The sequence below is a fragment of the Siniperca chuatsi genome, linkage group LG9, assembly GCF_020085105.1.
Source record: "Siniperca chuatsi isolate FFG_IHB_CAS linkage group LG9, ASM2008510v1, whole genome shotgun sequence".
In the NCBI taxonomy this organism is placed as follows: Eukaryota; Metazoa; Chordata; class Actinopteri; order Centrarchiformes; family Sinipercidae; genus Siniperca; species Siniperca chuatsi.
The window spans coordinates 17,893,234-17,914,844 of record NC_058050.1 but is presented as its reverse complement, the minus strand read 5'-3'; the positions used below and the strand labels follow the sequence as shown (position 1 = coordinate 17,914,844).

The window sequence follows — 21,611 nt, the reverse complement described above, 5'->3', positions numbered from 1 at the left end:
TTCTCACTGTGTTGTTTCATGCTGGCAATATAAATGTGGACAACCCGGGAAAAATATTACTTCATTAACAAGGTTGGAATGGAAATTAAAAAAGGAATACAAGCAAGGAACGCTGGAAGTCAGTCACAGTTGGGGGTGCTCAGAGAAGTCAGTCTGCCAAGTCAGCCAGGATTACTTATATCTAATAATTTTTAACAACAATTTACAACAGTTTGAGAACATTTTACACTACAGCAGACAGCAAACATGAACACCTGTATGTGAAAGCAGCCACAGCAACTACACAGTCAACAACACAGAACTAATGCATGAGAACTGCAAGGAGAGGAAGAGGGAGAGAAGTGACCCACGACCAGTTTATAATATTACAGCGCAGTGAGGATACAGACGTTTCATAGAGGAGACAAGCGGATATAACGCAGATCTATCTGTCTGTTTACTGTTAACAGAGATGCCAGTCTGCAGTGTAGTTCATACACTTCACTGATAAACCACAGAAGAGTAACATTAGGCTTCATGATCAAAGAAAGTTTTTATATCACGTCAACACTGTCCATATTCACACGCTCCCTCTCTCTCTGCTGCGAGTAAAGGAGATATGAAAGAAAGCATTGAAGCATGTTTCCTTAGCATTTAGATAATTCGAACAGCTCTTATTATGGCTGCCACTTCCAGGTCATTTCACTCAGTTAGGAACCTTCCTAAGCAAAAAAGACTATACCCAGGTATGTGTTCACAGCAGGCCTTACTAATGGAAAACCATAAACCATGTGTACATCAGTGCCAGAGTATCTATGTAGGGGTGTTTGTGTGTGTGTGTGGAAGACGGAATGTGTGTATATGTGCACTGGTAGAAGACGGTATCCCTAATAAAGCTCTCATTGTGTCACTGTGAAGCAACTCTCTGTCCCACTCTTACACTAATCCTTGTGTGTATGTGTGTGTATGTGTGTGTGTGTGTGTAGCCCCTCACAGTCACCACGGCATCACTGACTACGGCAGAAAACATGGCTGACTTGATTGACGGCTACTGTCGGCTCGTCTCCTCAGCTACTCACTCCTTTATTGTCAGAGTCCACAAAGGTAGGACGCACAACTACTCTTACATTTATTTTGTGTTCACTATACAAACACATTTTGATATTTTGGGGTCTTTTGCAGCATTATGATGGTACAGTGGTATGCAGCTCGTCTAATGACGATTGTGGTCATTTTTGTGTTGCTTAGATGGTAGCAGTAACTTGAAGCAAAGAAAAAATGTACTTATACTATAAATAGTACTCAGGGTTGCAATTGCTGTCAGCCATCTTTCAAACAGTAGTCAAGTCTGATCATGGATGATGAGGCTTTAAGCTTGTCACTTTGAATAACCAGCCTGTGTTTAGCTAGTCTTCTCTAAAAATAACTATTGCTACAAAGAAATGGTTACAGCGATGTAGCTCTAACATGAGGACGGTCTGTTCTTTGTCTTAATTCATGTGTTCATTTCGTCTCTTCAGAGGGTGACAGAGCTCTGCCTTCCATCCCCAAGTAAGTCTTCAGACTTCTTTTGTCTCATTAGTTGCTTTATCAAGTAAAAACAAGGTGTTGTTTTTCTTCTGTGAAACACAGAAGAGGTATAGTGATGAATTAGAAAACATCATCTAATTTCTTCCCTTTTACCAGCACAACTTTGTTTGTTTTCTTAAGTGTTTTTTTTATTTAGTGGTTTCACTCATTTTGTTTTGCACTTCAGATTTTGTTTCCAGGGAAATTTGAATGGGAATTTTGTGCTGACAACAATAGTTGTTTTTTTTTTTCAGTCCACGGCTTGAATCCATCTTCTTGATAAAAGTCCTTGAGTTGCCTATATAATGAATATAATATAATCTTTATAAGATGCAGACACTCTTTTGTGTTCTTAATTTTATAATGTTCAACATTGTAAAGCAGCACACATGACAGGATGTGGAAGGATTCTCTTCATAGCTGCAACTGGAAGCTCATTCAGAATCAGTTTAGGTTAATGTGAGCCAAAAATGATTTTCTCATCTCTGGTCTAGAGTTTCAAATCATGAGAAGCGGATGGAAAAACGAATGGACGGAGTACGGACCAGAGCTGTTTGCGTCTCAGGTATAAATCCCTGTCTTGCTTTCTCCTTGCCTGTTGGTCTGTTTCTCCCCTGTTAATTTGCCTCTCTGTCTGCTGCCCTAAATGTCAATGAATGACAGTGACTGCTAAGAGTTAGATAGAGGGTTCATAGATATGTGTGCGTACCCTGTCTCCCCTATAAAGCCTCATCTGTGTGTGCAGTGAAGGGTCCTTGTCTCGCCAGATGTCCCCATGGAGAGCTTTAGTCACTGTCACTCTGCCTCTGCCCTGACTGTCTACTAACCTCTGACTAACTCACAGTTTCACAGAATTAAGTGAAAATTACCATGGATATAGTATTGAGTCATTAAATATCTGTGACATTATTTGTTTAACTTATAACAGTAAAACTAATCCTTCTTTCCTTTTCTTTCCCACTCTGTGTGTGTGTGTGTTTCATGCTGCATATTGCTCCTGCAGGTCACACTAGTGGTGATGGTAAACAACATTCTTTCTATTAATCATCCTAAATTAGTACCTCAATGGAATTACTGCTCTGTGTCTACATTTAGTGATACAGTATGTGTGTGTGTACTGTATCTCTCTCTGTATCTGCCTGTAACTGTTTCGGTCTTATTCATGACTCAACCTGTTATTCTTCAACTTGTTTCTGTGGAAAGAACGAACCTTTCCACCCCTCCCCTTTCCTCTCCTCCCGTCTCTCTCTCTCTCTCTCTGTCTCTCCCTCTCTATTGTACTCTTCTGTCTTTGCCTCGTGTTTTAGCTGTTATAATACATGAACATGTTAATTGTTGTGCATGTGTTTGGAATCGGGTATGGTGACGGTCCTTTTGAAAGGTACATCTGTCTGATGATGGTGTGTTTCTGTTGCTGTTGGCATTTTCACTCTTATTTTTTTTGTCTGTGAAGGTCTTTCTTCTTGAATTGTATGCAGTGGTTTTATTTGTTCAATTGTTTTATTGGTAGTGGTGGATCTAAGTATTTTACAGTGACATGGGTTATAATTGCAGCATTTAATTTTGTATTTATAATGGGACTTTTGCTTCGTGTTATGTCAAAGAAGCTAACCTCTAAGTAATTTGAATACTGTCCAGACGGCTCAGCTTGTTATATCAAAGTGGGTTTTAGATGTGAGATTATTGTTAATTCTTTTTCTTTTGTCTTTCTTTTGTGTCACCAACTGAGGCTTAACATTTGTTGGCTCTTTTTTTCCCTCCCCACTTCGCTCTGGCTCTGCAGAAACAGACGACTATGCTGAGATTATAGATGAGGAGGACACTTATACCATGCCTTCAAGTAAGTAGACACACACACGTGTACACAAACATTGTAGGCAGCTAATGTGACAAATGGAGAGACAAAGTTACAGGTATTTTTGTGCACCTGTTTGTGTGTGCTCTGCTGATCAATGGTCCTCCTCAGACATGTGTTGCATAGTGAATATGTTCGTATGTGCTCAGGTGGGAAGGTTGGTGGGGTGATGGAGCGAGAATTAAAGGTCTTTAGGAGACATGAATGTGTGTGTGGTGGTACTGTAGGTGATTTTTGTGTCTCTGTGTGTTTGGAGTTGGGTTCAGATCAGAGTGAGGAGACTTCTTACTGTAATGTTATTATTAAAAAATATTTGACTTTGATCTGATTTATCTTGGTCTTATCTTGAATATTTTTGTGTGGGGGCAAGTAATTCTGTCCGAAAAGCAGATAATAGATAATCTTATTAAAGTACATTAAAGTCACATTCAAAACCAGAATCACCTTTGAAAAAGATTTTATAACTATTTTGCTTCTGACAAGTTTTCCACAAATTCACACGGAGCATTTAGTATTGCATTTGGAAATGTTTCACCTCATGGTTGTTGATATAAAGTAAAAATATCATCCATTACCCACTTACCATGATCAACGATATATTATTGAATGAACTGATCGACCTAGTGAACTGGACCCAGTGTGGAACCCAGAAAACCAGATCAACATTATTGGATCGTGGAGCTTGGAAATATTGCAAATGAGCTGTTTTAAGTATTTCACCACATTCTACTATACAGGTGGATTTAATGATATATCAGACCTGATTAAAAATCTATTCAGATTGCAGCTTTGAATGAATGTCTTTTTGGATTTGCCTTGCAAAATAATGGCTTTTACATTTGACTGAATCTACATTTTCCGTGGTCACATGTAGCAATCTCATATAAAAGAGGAAACCACTTGAACCACACACTGCCTGTATATTAATAGGCCTGCAAACTATACTTGTTTCAGTGAGTTGTCACAAGATTGAATGAGAATCAGAGCTTCCTCAGACTGCTTTGACACATTATCTCGCCACAATGTTTACATTACAGTAAACATTTTTCAAATGGCTCTGCCCTGCTGATCATTTAAAACTGCCCCAAAATGTTGTCTGGGTGTCATAAGCACATGTTGTTCCATGCAATCAACATGGCTTTGCTTTTTGACCATTCATAAATTATAGCTTTCCCCATATTCCCGTGGACAAGTTGTAAACACGTAAACACATAAACACATACAGAGCTGGAAAGCAAGTCAAACACATACAGAGATAGCTAGACGGCCACACTATACGGTAAATGACCAAAGAGAAAACAATACATAAAACACATACATAAGCCAGCCAAGGTCACATGTAGCTGTTCATGTCTAGACTGAACAGTTTCAGTGTCTCTTTTGGTTTTGTTAAACAGCAGGTGTCCAAGCAGTGAAAGGGGTCCATTTGGTGTATAAGTTGTGTTTCCGTTATAAAAAACACCTTTTGCGAATCCTCCAAGCTAGCTAGTGGTGACCAGTGGTTTGTGTGTGCTTGTTTCTTTCTTTTGATCTTTGTGTGTATACAACAAAAATGTACCAGACAAAGCACACCAAAAGGCTTTAAATATCCCAAAACAAGTTATTTATATGATATGGGACATGTTGGTGATACCTATATAATCTTCAACACACAGTAGCTCTAACTTAGCTGCATCACAGTCACACCCACAATCATGGCATCTACAGTAACATTGATATAGAGTATATATAATAAAGACTGCAGTAATAATTTATGGATCTCTGTACTCACAGCTAGTTATTTCTGTCTCCTATCACTAACCCATTTTCCCAGAATACTATGGACTAGATCAAGGTAATGATTGGAACGTACCATAAGTCTGGTTGTATTGTGATGGCACTTTGATTTGGTGGTTGTTGTGACCCTTACTTTACGTTTGCTTGCAACTGTAAAATAACATTTCCAAATTTATTTCTGTATCTGTACCCTGTTGATTTGACCCCCCTCTGTTGATGTTTGATGTGCTGCCAGTTTTGGGCTGAATTCACGGTATCTTCAGAACTGAGTCCCAGTTGTTGGACAAGGATCTTGTCGTGTATTTTAAATGTTTTAAGGAAAAAAAAGTGTTCAATTCCGCGATTGTAAAGATGGATACCATTTGACTTGCAGAATAATGCAAGCTGTTTAAACCCATTTACTGCTCAGGGTAACAACGAAATGGCAACAGTTCAAAAAGTTTTTAAATATCATTTAACCAGGCAAGTTGACTCAGAGTATGTTCCTTTGGCCTGGAGGAGGAAGTGCAGTGAGAGCAAAGGGTTTAAATAGATACATATGTATACTGTAACATTTTAAACCCAAACCACTAACAAACAGGGTAGTCCCACTTCATTGTTTAACCATAATGATTGACTTTTTAACAATCAGTTTACATGGGCGACTTTTAGAGGCAGAGCACACAGGCATTAATTATGGCCAACTGTATATTTTTGTTACTGTCTGTTACAACCTCATTTAGTCCCATTCCCACTACAGGCATTTTATTAAAGTTGGCTCTAAAGGTCGCGCATGTGCTGGACATTTCACAACCGTGAACAATATACAGTAAAAGAGAAGTCAGAGATTTGTGAAATCCTGTGAACTCATAGCGCCATGTATGCTGTATTCTTATGCTGATTACATGGACAAAGTCAGGTCAACAGTGTCATGCCTTTCAGGCAAAGCAAACCACCAGCCTCTCAACAGCCAACATTTCACAGACCTTTTGATTCCTATTTTCTTAAAACTAAATATAAAAATGGTGCATTTTCAGTAACCTTGCTTGACAAAAAATCCAGAAGAAAATTGACTGACAATAATAACAGAAATACAAATTCCTTTTGGACCAAGCAAATGTAACACTGGTCCTATATCAGCCTATGAGCTTTGAATTCCTGCCAGTTATGTCTCACTGTTATACAATCAACCTGACTTTATCCATATTACATTTGATTTAATGTGGAAATTCATGTTCAAATATACATTGACTGTTACTGGCTGTTGTTTGTCTGTGTTACATGGCATGTCTAGCTGTGGTTTGCTGATGCTGTTGTTGCATGCTGTTGACATTGAGCTATGCTCATTGCTATAAAACTAAGCTTGTCAGAGTAGGAAGGTGGATTCACTTTATTCATTAAATTCAGGATAATTAAATTTGAATACTTTATTGTGTTTCAAATAACCCCTAGTAAAAATGGCACATAATGACTCACAGATGAAATTGATAAGTTTGTTCTACACTGTGTGGTCTGGTCTGAAATGTTTCCAGAGCTGCGTCTGTATAAATTTGCTGGAAGAATTGTTTCAGAAGTTGATAATCCACCGAATCAGTTGTAAGTTTTCTGCAATTAAAGGAAGATTTAAACAAACCCTGCACACTGTAAAGCTCTCTGACAAGCTTGGTAAATGCAAGGCCTGACTAAGAAGAAGAGTATGTGTGGGCACTGATGTGTGTGTTTAATCTAAAGGTCTACTCTGTTTGTCCTCTTTTGTGTGTCTGTATCTGTGTGTGTGTTCATGTCTATGAATAATGTGTATCTAGCACGGGACTACGAGATTCAGCGGGATCGTATTGAGTTGGGACGCTGCATAGGTGAGGGTCAGTTTGGAGACGTCCACCAAGGAGTCTACATAAGCCCGGTATGTAGTCTCTGTCTCACATACATATCTTACATTAGCTTTTATTATCTGTAGCTGTTGATTTATAGTAGCTTTAGATCTGAATAATCTGATTAATATAGACTACTGTAGATGTTCCTTTACCTGTAAGGGGTTGACAGGTGGTAAAAATGCAAATCCATGCACATTTTGTAGCATTAAACCATTCACTCGCTTTCCTGCCTGTCTATTGAGTTATGAGCAGTCAGTGAAGATGCTAAATGTAGATGCTTCTGTTGTAATGCTGATTATGTTGATTGCTTGGATCTGTTTCTTGCAGGAGAACCCAGCCCTGTCTGTGGCAGTGAAGACGTGTAAGAACTCAACATCAGACAGCGTCAGGGAAAAGTTTCTCCAAGAAGCATGTAAGTTCCTCGTGTGTCTGTCTGTCAAATGTCACCTGCCAACATTTATTTGCAGAATAAAAATTGCAAGCTGTTTGCGAACTGACCTTTGCACCCTTATTCTTTCCCTGCAGTGACCATGCGTCAGTTTGACCACCCACACATTGTAAAGCTGATGGGAGTCATCACTGAGAATCCAGTCTGGATCATCATGGAGCTCTGCACACTCGGAGAGGTAGGACACTGATAACAATTTGTATAAGGGTGTACAGTATCTGTTAGTTTACATGGATGTGTAAAGGAAGTCATCACAGAGACTCTTGCACAGTATATATAAATAGGACTGTATTTCAGTTCAAAAACAGGACATTTATCTCATTTGGTGTTATTGAAGCATTCTGAGCTGTGTTGACTGTAAACTTTGTTAAACAGTGTCTTCTTGTAGCATGAACACAACAAAATTTGGATCCATGGGGACAAAAATACAGAGGAAAATCAGAATTTATGATACTTTTCTGTGAAAATTTGTAAAATGGAACACTTTCGTGGAGTTTTTTTACTAAGTAATATATTGCATTTACTTTGGTTTGAAAAATGATATATGTAATGTTTGATAATTTATTTCTGTTTTCTCTGGATGGTGATATTAGCATTTTTGAGGCACATCTGAACTCATGATGGAGCACATCACATATGTAGGCAACAGAACAGTAGGCCATCTATTGCCTAAGTTAAATATACATACATGCTCTGTGTCACATTTTTTTTGTTTACAAGAAGGATAATGTCCTTGTTAATTTCTCCTCACATAGTTCCTGTCTATTGTTGCAATGGCACAGCTTGTTTTATAGAACTTTTTAAGTAACTGTAGTTATTGTCACACTCTGTTTCTCTGTCTTCTGATCAAAACTGTTGCTCTCGCCCTCTCTCTCATATCCCTTTGTGTTTTTTTCTCTCTGTTCTCCATAGTTACGGTCATTTCTCCAGGTGAGGAAGTACAGTCTAGACTTGGCCAGTCTCATCTTGTATTCATACCAGCTCAGCACGGCACTGGCATATCTGGAGAGCAAACGCTTTGTACACAGGTATGCACTAGGGTCTGTTTTAAAATGAAAAGTTAATATTCCACTACAAAATGATTAGCAGTACTAAGTGGCCAGAGCAAAATAACATTATAAAATAGTGGATCGTTTTACCAAATTATCATGTATAATGATCCAGGGCAATCGGATGTGAAAGATTAATATTTTATGGCAAATGCATATTTTCTGTAAACCATATTGCGGTGTTGCCACCTAGTGGAAGCATTACAATAAAAAAAAAATGTCCTGCTAAAAAAAAAAACAGAGACATATGGGAAAAAAATATTTTCACCAACTCCTAGAATGTGGATACCCAAAACTTCTCACAAATTGGTGGCTGATCCGGAGAGCTAAATGAGGGATGCTAAGCATCTTATTATGCTGTTTTTCCGGAGGCTACATAAGAGATGTAAATTACTTCATGTGACAAGTGTCCAGTCAAAGTAGATTAACAGAATGAATGTGTCTAGGACTTTTTCTCATTTCGGTTTTGTCCTCCTCAGGGACATCGCAGCTCGGAACGTGTTGGTGTCTACAGTCGACTGTGTAAAGCTGGGGGACTTTGGTTTGTCACGATACATGGAAGATAGCTCTTATTACAAAGGTAAATATAACACTTACATACATGCACAGTGTTCCCATAAATGCACACTTCACCGTCTCCTTTTTAACTTTCTTTGGTCTGTCATAACACATAGAGGAAACCATTATTATTCATAGTGCAACATGGTTCTCCTTCTCCCTGTTTTTCAGCATCTAAAGGTAAACTGCCTATTAAATGGATGGCTCCAGAATCCATCAACTTCAGACGATTTACCACAGCCAGTGACGTTTGGATGTTTGGTAAGTTTAAGTCTTTGTTGTCTTTCTTTCTTCATTTCTGTGTCAGTTTTGTGTTGATGTTTTGTGCTGTAGCTGCAGGTTTTTAGTTTTAGTCTGTTTCTGCTTTACTCTTTACTCTCTGCTTTTGCAGCATTTAAGAGCCAATAGGTGGCTGTCTCATAGTGATTGAGTTTTTCTGTCTTTCTATAGGCGTCTGTATGTGGGAGATCCTAATGTTCGGCATCAAGCCTTTCCAGGGTGTGAAGAACAATGATGTCATTGGCAGGATAGAGAACGGCGAGCGACTGGCTATGCCCCCTCAGTGCCCTCCTACTCTCTACAGTTTGATGACAAAGTGTTGGTCGTATGATCCCAGCAAGAGGCCACGCTTCACTGAACTCAAAACACAACTGAGGTACTTAATGGAGTGTGGTGTGAGTGTGTGTGTGTGAGTCTCTTTGTGTGAGCCATTTGGGGTTCAGTGTCTTGCTCAAGAACACTTTGACATGTGGACAGGAGGAGTCGGGGATCAAACCACCAACGCTCTACCTCTTGAGAATGTTAAATTATCATTTCTGTTTATGCTTTACCTCAGCTGAAGAAGCATAACACATATGTTCAAGTATTAGGAGTTAAGATCTCTTGGTATTGGTACCGCTCTATGTCCATTTGCACCAGGCATTTTTTGCTTTGGGTGTAATGCATTGAGTGAAAGAAGCTCAAAGAATGATATGACTTCCAGTATATTAAATTTGCACATAAAAATGGAATGGTTTTTACCTAGACAGCTTCCCAAAAACAAACTGTAAAAAAGAAAACTGTAACACAGCCCATCTTGATTTCTGCACAATACTAGCTTCAGTTTTTTTATTTTTTTATTTCAGCCTGTCTATCTTTTAAAAGTGAAGCTGTGATATTTGTTCAATGTGATTCCCACTGCATGTTGTTCTTTGTTATTTCCCCGGTAGTAGTTTAAAGGAATGTGCCACAGTAAATTATATTTTCCAGAAGAAGTATTTCCTTACACTTTCCTAACAGCAGGTGTCACTCTCTGCATTAATCATGGTAATCTACTGTAACAAGATGAATGGAGCAGACAAAGAGCTACATCAAATATTATACATTTAAAATTAAGCAACGTACTTTAGCCTTTGTCTTTGGCTGCTGGTTAAACATTAGACCAGAATGAACCATTAAAGATGGATGGACCGGCTCAAGCAGATGAAATTTCTGTAGATGGTCAAATACAGGTACGGGTAAGCAGAAAGACAGCTGAGGTCACATTTACATGCATTTTTATTTTATTTTCATGTGAATGGATCATTTCAGTGTCTTGACAGGAAGGTGTTTTTTGTCTGCTCTGATTTAATCCAGGTTAAAATACTACATACATTTTTAATTTTTAATAACGGAGGCAGCAGAGAAATCATTTCCTGTGCAAAACCTACATGTGGTGAGAGGATACGTTACATTAATGTCTCTCCAAAACCAATTCTAAGGATAACAATGTATATTGTAATTTTCAACAAATTGTATTAATATCCCAGACATGCTTTGGACTTTTGACTCCGTGTGACTTTATGGGACTGTATGGGAATCATTACATTTTGCCCAAACCTTCTCTGCAGCAGTGTCATAAACAGTGCAGCCCTGAACTATGTGGACAGTGCTGAGTTTTTCATTATTTTGCTCAATTGCAGCACACTGGAACTAGATTTTGATAACTTTCACCTTTTAAGAGTGTTTGGCGTTGTTCACATCGATTATTTTAGGATTCCAAGCACATTTTTACCCTTGTAGAGTATGTATACAAAGGACGACAGTTTCTGCGTGGTTCAACACCCTCAAATCTAACCTGAAAGTCTGCACTTTAACCTGATAGTTTCTTTTCCAATGAGAACAGAGCCAAAACAAAACTATCCAAATACTTGACAGACGGCGCTTTACATCCTGTTTGGGCTGATGATATAATGGTTGGCATGGTAACGGAGATATGATGACAGAGATAGATTAAATGAGATATCTCGGTCACGCCTGCCTCCTTGTTAAATGATGCATCACTGCCTTGTTACTAGCTTTGCCTGGAGACAGATTTGCAAAGAGAGAGACCTTATCTATCGAGAGACAATATCCCGGGCATGTTGTGATCAGATAAGGCTGGATGCAATTTCAAAACTGGCTGAGTAAGCCCCAGAGTAAATCATGGCTGTGATATTCCCCTTACACTCAGAATATAGGCAACTCAAGTAAAACAAAATCTTTTCATTTCAATCCCAAGAACATTGGGGCACATTGTCAGTCATCATCAGGTGCCAAGTAGAGAGGAAAAAAAGATTTTATTACTAAACAAGTAAAGAAAGAGATTGTCTCCATAAACCTGACATGTTTTATAATTTGTGCCAGCCAGTAAAGGGTTACAGTATGTGATTATCATTAGTGCTAATCATAGGATGCTAACAGCCAAAATGACATCATCAGCACTTGGATCATTATTTTGTTCTAGCACACATGCACAAAAACAGGCACGCGAGCAAGTTAAATTTAGCTATTTAAGATATGTTCATGCACTATAATGCTTGATAAAACCTTTTGCTCTGCTTTGTGTAACAGAATTGGGACTGTAAGGACAAAGATACAGTATTAGCTTAAATTTAAGACCGTCCTTCCAACAACCAGCAAAACTAAAGTGGGTAAAGCAATATTTGAAATTTGTCGAAGACAGAATTGAACAAGAATAAGCACTATTTCTTTGACATCAAGGCTCATTGACATTTTCTTTTTCCTTATGATACAGCAGAGGTAAGTAGTCATACTGTAGGAGTAGAGCATTTCCCAGTTACCTTGACTCAACAATTCATAATCATTCAGACATGAACAGACCTGTAGCTTTTTGGAAATGATGGTTCAGAATTGCCTCTGATGGCAAGATAGATTGTAATAACAGATGTTGTGCTGGTGTTAATAAAAAAACTAGAGTATGAGTTTTAGATGGCTGCTGTGAAAGTACAACTAGTGAAGTGCAAACTAAAACTCTCCAGTGGAAACAGCTGATGAAGCTTATTTGTAACACAGATTTTACATGGATTTCACATTAATTTCAGTCATTTCAAGGTCTGAACCTCAGCTGAGACACTAGCACACTACTGGAACTTGGTGTAGTCATGTACCAGGTTTGCTTTCTCTTTTATTTTAAACATGACCTTGAGCAGTTTCCCTATATGAATTTCAGCAAACAAATTAACTACTGGCCACAACAGATTCTGCAGATTGAGTTCAGATTAATGCCAAAGATGTTTCCCCCTTTATTATTATTATTATTATCTACTCCTGTATATCATCTACATATTAGAAGTTTTAATGTAATTTTGAGCTGTTTATTCAAGTTTGCAATGTTTGTAAAAACTGATGTCAGTCATAGTCTAGACATAGTAGTCTAGTCATACCACTTACTGCATGTGAGTCGGGGCAGTTACCTCAAAAGATCAGCACAGGATATCACTTACAGGATATGATGAAGAGTTGAAATGAGAGAATATTTCCATTTCATATAATTTTGTCTTATCACTCAAAACTGGATTCACCTGGAGAAAACAAGTATGTAATTTGTGTTTTGTTTTTTCACATTTTACATCATATTGTTAATGTTGAAGCTGTTGAAAAACATTTTCTACTCATATACACAAGTAGAACAAGTTTCAGCAGCACAGCAAGATGCCATCATTGTTTCCTTCAACATGCACATTCTCTCTCTGTCTTGCTCTCTTTCTCTCGCACACACACAGAAACAGGAAAATAAGAGCATATATTTCACTTCCTCTGGTTTTATGAGTTTGCTTAAAACCAGCATGACTCACACCTTAAATTCCACCACGATTACACTTCCAGTTCTCTCAATGTCAGCTTTCCTCTCTCTCTCCCCCCAATTCTACTCCTCTTAGACTCTTTTTCCTCATGTTCAAACTCCACTTTTTGTGGAGTCTTTTTTTCATCCTCTCTCTGACCTCTTTCACCTTTTCATTGTGTCCTCCTGATCTCAGTCATTTTGTACTGGCCCCCACATCGTGGAGGTCCACTCAGTCCGTTAGTCTGACACATGTACAGTATGTTTTTGTACGTTGTAATGAAACCCAGTGTGGAAAAGTACATGTGAACTGCATTTGAGTGCTAATCCGACAAAATTAAGCACATTTATTTTAATTGACTGTGATATGTTGGCATGAAGAAATAGTGAGGAACCTTCAATGTGCCTCATGCAGTGTCTTGGAAACCAAGTCAATATTGACCATGTTAACTGTGGTCACTGGATATTAATAGGGGAAAGTCATGCCATATAAGGTTATACAATTTGGTTTACTTTCAGTCTGGCTGGCTTTTATATCATAATATCAATTATAGGTCTCTCCTGCCAAATATGCAGCTCTCAGCTACTACTACAGTTTTCCTAGACGGTAGACCAACGTGTGTGTGTGTGTGTGTGTGTGTGTGTGTGTGTGTGTGTGTGTGTGTGTGTGTGTGTGTGTGTGTTGTGTTTACACAGTGGGCAGCTGCCAGGACCTACAGCTTTCCAAAGAACAGAGAGAGAGAGAAAATAGACAGAGAGAATGAAAGAAGGAAAGAAAAATGCAAGCAGGACTACTGCAGCTCTGTACTCCCCTGGTTAAAGCTAGCGGACCAAGGCTCCTAACTCTCAGATCATATTATCCTGATAGTGAAGTCTATCTGTGATGAAGGAGTTTAGCCTGTAGTCTGGGGGGGGTTTGTTCAGCTGCCACAGAGCATATTTGAATCATCCTGTCCGGAGTAGTAGGTTTTATCCTTGGGATATTTTGCAGTTATTAATGTTTATTATTCTGACACTGTTTATAGTGCTGACTGCCACTGGCCCATCATCATTTTAGTGGCTGCGTTATTCTGCTAGAAGGGCTTGACTGGATATACTCTGCTGCTATTGGATTGGTCTGTTCTTAAGGTAAAGTAATGTCTCTTCAGGCTTTCTAAATGTTGTGCTGCATTCAGTGGATGCTACTGTACCAATGGGTTTAATCCAAAGCTGTTTTGGAGCAGCCATTTTGTATGCCTCTTAAACATAATTCATAGTTGATTGTTTGACTGTCCTCAACTGATCCTCTGGAAGAAATGTGTTTCTTTGCAAAGAGATCCCTTCGTAAATCAATTTCAATGTAAGTGATGGAGAAGAAAATCCACAGTCCTCATTCTGTGGCAAAAATGCTTTCTGAAGTTCAGCTGAAGCATCAGCTTTTGTTTTTTTGTTGGTTTTGTTTTTTTGCCTTTATTTATAGTGCAGCTGAAGATAGACAGGAAAGGGAGAGAGAGTGGGGATGACATGCAGCAAAGGGCCGCGGGCTGGATTCAAAGCCAGAGTGAAAATTATATTTTTGTACATTCTTTTGGAAAACAAACTAATAATCTTTCTACATGTCAAACTTGGTAAGAAACAACATTCAGGTTGTTTTCACACAACTTATTTGTTGTCCGCCATTATGAAATCAGAGGATGGACTAGGAGTCAGCCTCGATCATTCTTGCATTGATCCATCTACTAGTCAGATTTTGATGAAACCTAAGGTATTGACGCATGTGATTATATGGAATCTTGTCTTGGAATCTATGTTTTGTTTATATTCATGTGTGAACCTGCCTTTGTGACAGCTTTAGCGCACACTAAGAGAAAGCAGTTCCCCCAGGGTGTCCAGTTTACATCTCAGTGCGCTTGAACCCAGGTACCTAAATCTTGCTGCTCAGTTTCCATCAGTAGCAGTTGTACTGGGCAGCTCTCAGGTGAGAAGAGTAAAGCAGGGCGTTGTGCAGTCAGCCCAGCCTGAGTAAATACACTAAACAGGGCATGTTATTCCAGGTGGTGTAGGTGGGGGAGGAGACGTGAGTGTTGATGTTGCCAGGTGCTGACGTTATCGTCATTACACTTATACATACGTGATGTCACTTACTGTTAAACTGTGAGGCAGGGTTGGCAGATTTAATCATGGCTGACACAAAGTTACAATACAGCTATGCTGTTAAAAACACTACTCTCTGGTAGAAAAAGCATTTACTAGGAGTTAGAGGAGCTTTTTGTTATTTTGATGCAAACCATTGCGTGTATTAATGTTGTCTTCATTTGTTTAACTCGTAAGATCAGTACAGTTCAGCACAAAAACAAAAGGTTTTCCCGCAGACAACAACATTTAGGAGAAACAGTATGTGTTTATTCTTGTACACAGGTCTCTCTTGAAAAAGAGATCATGATCTCAACGAGACTACCTGTTTAAAGGATTAAATTAAGAAAAAGAGAAACACATTTCCAGGATTTGTCTAACTGGTCTGATCAAGACAAACAGAAAATTCAGTTTAAAAAAATGTGTAGCTAAACTGAAAGAATAAATTGAACTTCAAAACTGATATAAAGATAAAGACTGTCAGGCTGAGTAAAGTAAAAAATATGGGATGGATCTACTATTGGTGTTCATCCATACAATTTATAATGATATAAACATAAAACACATATCTAATACCCACCAATTATTTCTCTACAGAGCAATTCAAGCACAAGTTAAAAATTAACTAAACTAAAACAACCAAATTCTCTTAGAAAATTATGGACATCAGTTATTTATTATTATTTTTAAATCAATGTACATCTTAAATCTCAATTAAGTCATTAAATATGTACTTTTGTATTAATAATTCATTTTATTAATAATTAAAAATATTGAAAGACAGCCTTCTGTAATGCAAATAAATATATCCAAAAGTGATGAAAAATGATGTGTTGTAGTATAGCAGTTGATGTTTAAACCAGCATTCAGTGTGTTGGATCTGTCTTTACAGCTCAGTACTTTAGTAGAAAACTGTCAGTATTGATGTCAGTACTGATATTATTGCACAAATGTGTGTGAATGTGTGTTGTGATGGAAAAGAAGGACGAGACCTGACAGGAGACTGACTTCGACAGGTGCAAGGACACACTCTCTTTCTCTCTCTCTCACACACACACACACGCACACACACACGGCAGGAGACAACAGCACAGGAAGGGTAATGATGTTACTAGAAATAGCTCTTACCCTTGTTGAGGAAAGGAGGGTAGAAAGAGTGTGTGACTGTGTGTTGTTCAACCATTCAGTTTGCAGTTTTGTGGAACCGTCAGCTCGTCAGCAGCAGCTCCCTCCTCTGGGAATCTGGGTTTGGTTTAGCGGCAGTTTTCCCAGGGAACAGGTCAGTAAGGATAATTTTAGCAAGTAAATTCAGTGTGGTATCTTTGGCTACATTAAACCTAAAAATGTTGGGTTTGGGGCGTGGGACATTGCTTAGCCTCCATGTGATTCAGTTTATTCTTAAGCAATATTACCCAAAGATTTACTGCTTTGCTTGCTGTAACAGTTTTGCCTGACACAGCAAAGAGATGGTATCAGTAGTTGGTGTGAATATACAGTGAAGGGTAAAAGTTGAAACATTAACTTTGACTGAATTTAGTCTTTTTTTAAGGCATAATATTGAAATAAAAGTAGATGTTGCACCAGATGACTATCCCAGCACTACGGCAAGGCAGACAGAGAGATTCAAAATTGGTTTGTAAGCATCTGAAGCCAAAACTGTTGACACTGGCTTGAATTATATTACTGTATTGGCTCACTGAATATTACTGGGAGGTACTTAAGCATTCTGGGATGAACTTTAACGGTGGTAAGAGACTGAGCAATAAAACATTTCATAACAAAATGGAATTTGTTTTTCTTATGACTATAGTTTTTGTTTTGACGCTCTGTACAGACAGTATAAGGAGTGCTCTGTATGCATGAGTTTGTGTGGGTGTTAACAGCACACAGTAATGAAGCTCTGACATACACGATGTGTGTGTGCTTAGGGGGGTGTCAGTGAGTTATCATATTTTCAGCAGGAGGTAGAAAACCACCTAAGCTGACAGTTTACTTTTAAAAACAACTTCTCTGTTGAGGAAAATCCTGTGATGTGTGTACGTGTGCGTAGGAACATGTGTTTGTATGAGTTTACCTGTGTGTGTATATTAAGAGGTAAAATTTTAAGTAGTAAATGCAAAACCTAGTACCTCATATTCTCTATAGTAAGTGGGTCAGGTGGTTGTTGGTCTGCCAGTTTCATTAAGTACATTTTAAGATGGGACCTGAAAGAAAATGATGGGCAAGATGGAAGTGGCATTATACTATGTTCTAGGGATGTTATAAAACAAGTAGCTTCCTGTGACTTTCTTCACATTGGATAAGGGATATTTTTCAAAAGTAGCCAGACTGTAGGACTTTTCACAGTTGTTCTAATATCAGGATAGGATAAACATCATTCTCTTCTGGCTGTTTCATTTCAGATTGGAATATGAGATAATAGTATGTGTTACCCTACCACTTTATCACCTTTTTTTTTTTTTTTTTTTTTTGCTTCTTTCCAGTGCTGGATTTAATGAGGTGCCAGTCCAGCAGAAACAAATAAAAATACCAGTACCCTTTTTGTGTTACATCATCTTGTTTTTTTCCCTTGTTTGCAGCACTATATTAGAGGAGGAGAAGCTCCAGCAGAAAGAGAGGAGCAGGATGGAGATGAGGAGACAGGTCACGGTTTCTTGGGACTCCGGAGGGTCTGACGACGCACCACCAAAAGTAAGGCACTACTACACCACATGTGTTTGTGTTTGTCTGTTTATGTGTGTTTGTAAGAGTGCAACAGGTGTAGTAATAAGGAGTATCTGTGTGTGTTTGTGCTGTTTGCAGTGAGACACCCTGATCATTGCAAGTCCCATGCACTCTTTAGTTAGTTAGTCACAGCCTCTCTGATATGTTTTCATGTGGAGTTAGTGACATATTTACTGTTGTTGTTGCACCACACATGATTCGTCCATTAATATTAAGGCATTGAAATTATTCATCTGGTAACTTATTTGATTTAATGTTTCCTGTATTTGTACAAGTTTGACTCTTTGAACATACAAGGTTTCTGCAGGACCCTGGTAACATGCTTATGAAATGATTGCAGTTGTCAGTTGTCAAGTGGAGTCTTCATACTATGATAATCAAGGTCAAGAAAAACAAATGTGAATGAGTTTGAGCTCTTATATCCAGGCTTTTCAAGGAGTGTCAGGTGCGTGTCACATATAAGGAAAAAATTCCCTCAAGGCCCTTCAGAGGCAAAAATGTGCAAAAGGTGACAAAATGTGAAAAAAATTTGAAAAGAACTTGAATGTTTCAGTCATAAAACCATTTACCATTTTTAAACTTGGTCAGCTTTTGTACATTAGTTTTTGCCTCTGAAAAGCCACTTCCTTTTTTTTTTGTCGATGTGCAGGCATTTTTTCTTATATGTCAGTATGATAATCACCCTGTGGTAGGCAGGTTAAGGTTGATATTACAGTCTTGTAGATTAGAACAAAGGAGACTTAGTGCATATGCAAGCGCTTGACCACGACCAAACTCTTTTACACATGCTATGGGAAATGATCAAGAACTGGAACAAGATGTACGATTACAAGTTTTGTTTTTTTCACATTTTTCATTACAACATAAACTGCTCCCTTTAAATGTGTAAACAAGGTGAATTTCCTGAATAATTAGTCCATAAACCCCACCCCCACTCCCACCTCCACTAGTACCATCCCACCTTGCAGCTTGTTGCCCCAGCTGCTGGCTGCTTCACCCTCACTCACTGCCCCCATGCCCCTGCTGTTAGCATCTGTTAACTGCTTCATTTTGTTACAAATAAAGCCATATGTCTTGAACAGTAGTTCACAAGATTGAGAGATCAGTTTTTTTAAGCCTTCAGTGATGCAGTTGTCCTTTCCCCAGTCTAAATTTGGTTGCAGGAATTAGTGGATGCTGCATTTGTTTCATTTCACTGACAACAAAAGGAATTAAAATCTTTTCTCGGAGGTGAAAGTCTTCATTCTTGTTTGAAAAACATCTTATTCCCTTCAGTGGCTGAGTCACTGTATGGCTTTGGTTGCATTCATGCATATTTCTGTCTGTGCTTCGGTTCATCCCTGTCTGTCTCACCTGTCTTCACCTTTTTTATTTCCATTTGTCCCTCCTCTACCATTGTCTTTCTGTTTACAGCCCAGCTGTCGTCCCTCCCTGCAGCCCACCTTCAGTCTGGATTGTCTGTCTGCTCCTTCTCCTCACCACCACTGCCATCCAAACAAGTGCTTTGCCTCACAGCTTTCCCTCTGCCTTGGAAACCCTCAGCTTTCATCTCCATGCACCTCTTCTCACCTACCCACTCCTCCACTCTACTCATCATCTCTGCAATTTCCCCATAATTTTTCCTCTTTTCCTGAGCCTCCGCCTGAATCACCTTCTCTTCAAAACACCGCTTACTACAATCGCTCTTTCTCTCAGCACAACACCAAGTTGAATCCTGAATCCAGAGCTCATCCCAGCTTGTTCCTACAGTCTCATGCTAACTTCTATTCTCCACCTCACACCAGTTCAGACAGCCTGTCCAGTGCCAGCTGCCCCCACAAGACAAATCCCCTTACTAATGGCCACCTGCTCTGTTCATCCCAGCCAAAGTCAAACAACTCACACGTCCATCCCTGGCACTTCTCCCCACTCCATTCCCAGTCTAGTCCTAACCTTAACTCTCTGCCCCGCAGCATGTCAAATGTTTGTCCCCACCCCCTCCGAAACATCCAGCCCAAGTCAAATTCTAATCTTAAAGCCCTGCTGTTGCCCAGCTTTCACCCTCCCTGCCAAACTAATCCCAGTATCCCACTACAACCCAACTCTGACCCCAAGCACCAACACCCTGCTGTGCAGTCATGTGGGAGGCCCCCGCTGGTCTCTCCTGCCCCCCTCACTGTTCCACACACAGAAAGAAAGCTCCCAATAACCTCTGCCTGCACTCTGTCTTCCACTAACCTCCATCCATCCCGTCAAATGTCAAGCCTCCCTGTAACTACCCATACACCTTTTCCCATCCCCTGCTCTGAAAGACCCATGTGCAGACCCTTGAAGGCAGGTGGTGTACTGTTAAACTGCACTAAAGCTGTTTTTAATAACTTAAACAAACCTGTGTGTCTTTATCAAAAAAAGTTGCAACGTTCAGGATTGTGGACCCTTTGATAAATGTCCATGGGGATTTAAAAGGAAAATTCAAAGATTTGCAAGTCCAGATAAGGTCAGTCAGGCCTTTTGCACAAAAAATTACATATTGAATCTTGATCAATTGAGGCTACTGGCGGTAGAAACATTTCTGCCCCTTCTTTTTGACCTTTGTGATTGTTGAATATTGGTATTCAAAATGGTGACTTAAAGACTATGATTCTGAGGAACTGACACCTAATTGTTATCTTTTAAAATAAAAAGTTTTCCCCTTTAAATATTTTTATTTTGTCCTCATGTTGTCTGCATGTGGCCAATTCAGAGACTGGCAAAACCCTTGCCCTGTTGTGTACCGATATCATCCTACAACAGAGACTGATTGAAGCACTAAAGCCTTATACTTGTTGTACTTGTAAGATATGAAAGTGAGCCTACTTACCACTTTGAATTATATTTTTATATTTATCTTTAATTTGCTCCCAAGTCAGTTTCACACTGCTCGGGTTGCATCTCAAAGAATAAGGCTAAAATTCTCATATACACCATAACAATACATCTAAGCAACACATTTATTTAATGGAATACAGAAATCGTCTTATAATTTTTAGGTTTATTTTAATTCTTAACTTGCACTGCTCTATTTTAAGTTTCAATGTGTAAAGCACTTGTTTTGAAAAGTTTTATACAAATAAACATTATTATTATTATTTATTATAAATGTAATTATAGTCATATGTCGTGCCCTAATGATGGGGCAGTGATAAAGCCAATTAATACATTTATGCATTCACACAGTCAGCGATTTTTTTTTATTTTTATTTTTTTTGCCAACTGTCCTTCCTGCATTGGTAGCTGCAGCTGTGTTGCTTTTAGCCCCAATTATGTGTTTAACTTCTCCATATTTCTCTAATATTATAGTTTGCTCTTCATTTGTAAAATATGCTGCTCTGCTGCCAGTAGACTCCATGTTTGCGATTGGTCATATGCTGCAAACACCGCCCCTTTATGTGAACGCGCTCGTGGCTTAATTGGGAAAATCTGGTCACTGCATTCAGTACCTTGACTTTACTCACACTCATATCCCTTTTCTTTCTGTATGTCCACCACATGACAGCCAAAGTTAAATAAACCCAGTGTCAGCCACACATTCAGGGATGTGGTTCAGTCTAATTTTTACCAAAATAAAAAAAATATTTTTTTATAGAAA

The 21,611-nt window shown here is 38.8% G+C and overlaps 1 protein-coding gene across 16 annotated transcripts in view; it reads left to right on the top strand.

Moving 5' to 3' along the window:
- LOC122881575 (focal adhesion kinase 1-like) overlaps positions 1-21,611 on the top strand; it is a 52,550-nt gene that overhangs the window by 14,612 nt on the left and 16,327 nt on the right. For 4 of the 16 annotated variants that reach the window (XM_044207919.1, XM_044207922.1, XM_044207916.1 and 1 more), the window contains 15 exons: positions 966-1,083; positions 1,500-1,530; positions 2,043-2,113; positions 2,552-2,569; positions 3,332-3,388; positions 5,217-5,237; positions 6,964-7,061; positions 7,360-7,444; positions 7,558-7,658; positions 8,393-8,508; positions 9,009-9,109; positions 9,259-9,348; positions 9,538-9,742; positions 17,860-17,971; positions 19,418-20,317. In XM_044207919.1, coding sequence (XP_044063854.1) covers positions 966-1,083; positions 1,500-1,530; positions 2,043-2,113; positions 2,552-2,569; positions 3,332-3,388; positions 5,217-5,237; positions 6,964-7,061; positions 7,360-7,444; positions 7,558-7,658; positions 8,393-8,508; positions 9,009-9,109; positions 9,259-9,348; positions 9,538-9,742; positions 17,860-17,971; positions 19,418-20,317 — 2,124 coding nt within the window. The remainder of the gene's footprint in view (positions 1-965; positions 1,084-1,499; positions 1,531-2,042; positions 2,114-2,551; positions 2,570-3,331; positions 3,389-5,216; positions 5,238-6,963; positions 7,062-7,359; positions 7,445-7,557; positions 7,659-8,392; positions 8,509-9,008; positions 9,110-9,258; positions 9,349-9,537; positions 9,743-17,859; positions 17,972-19,417; positions 20,318-21,611) is intronic. The other 12 variants (XM_044207927.1, XM_044207930.1, XM_044207923.1 and 9 more) reach the window with 7 other exon arrangements.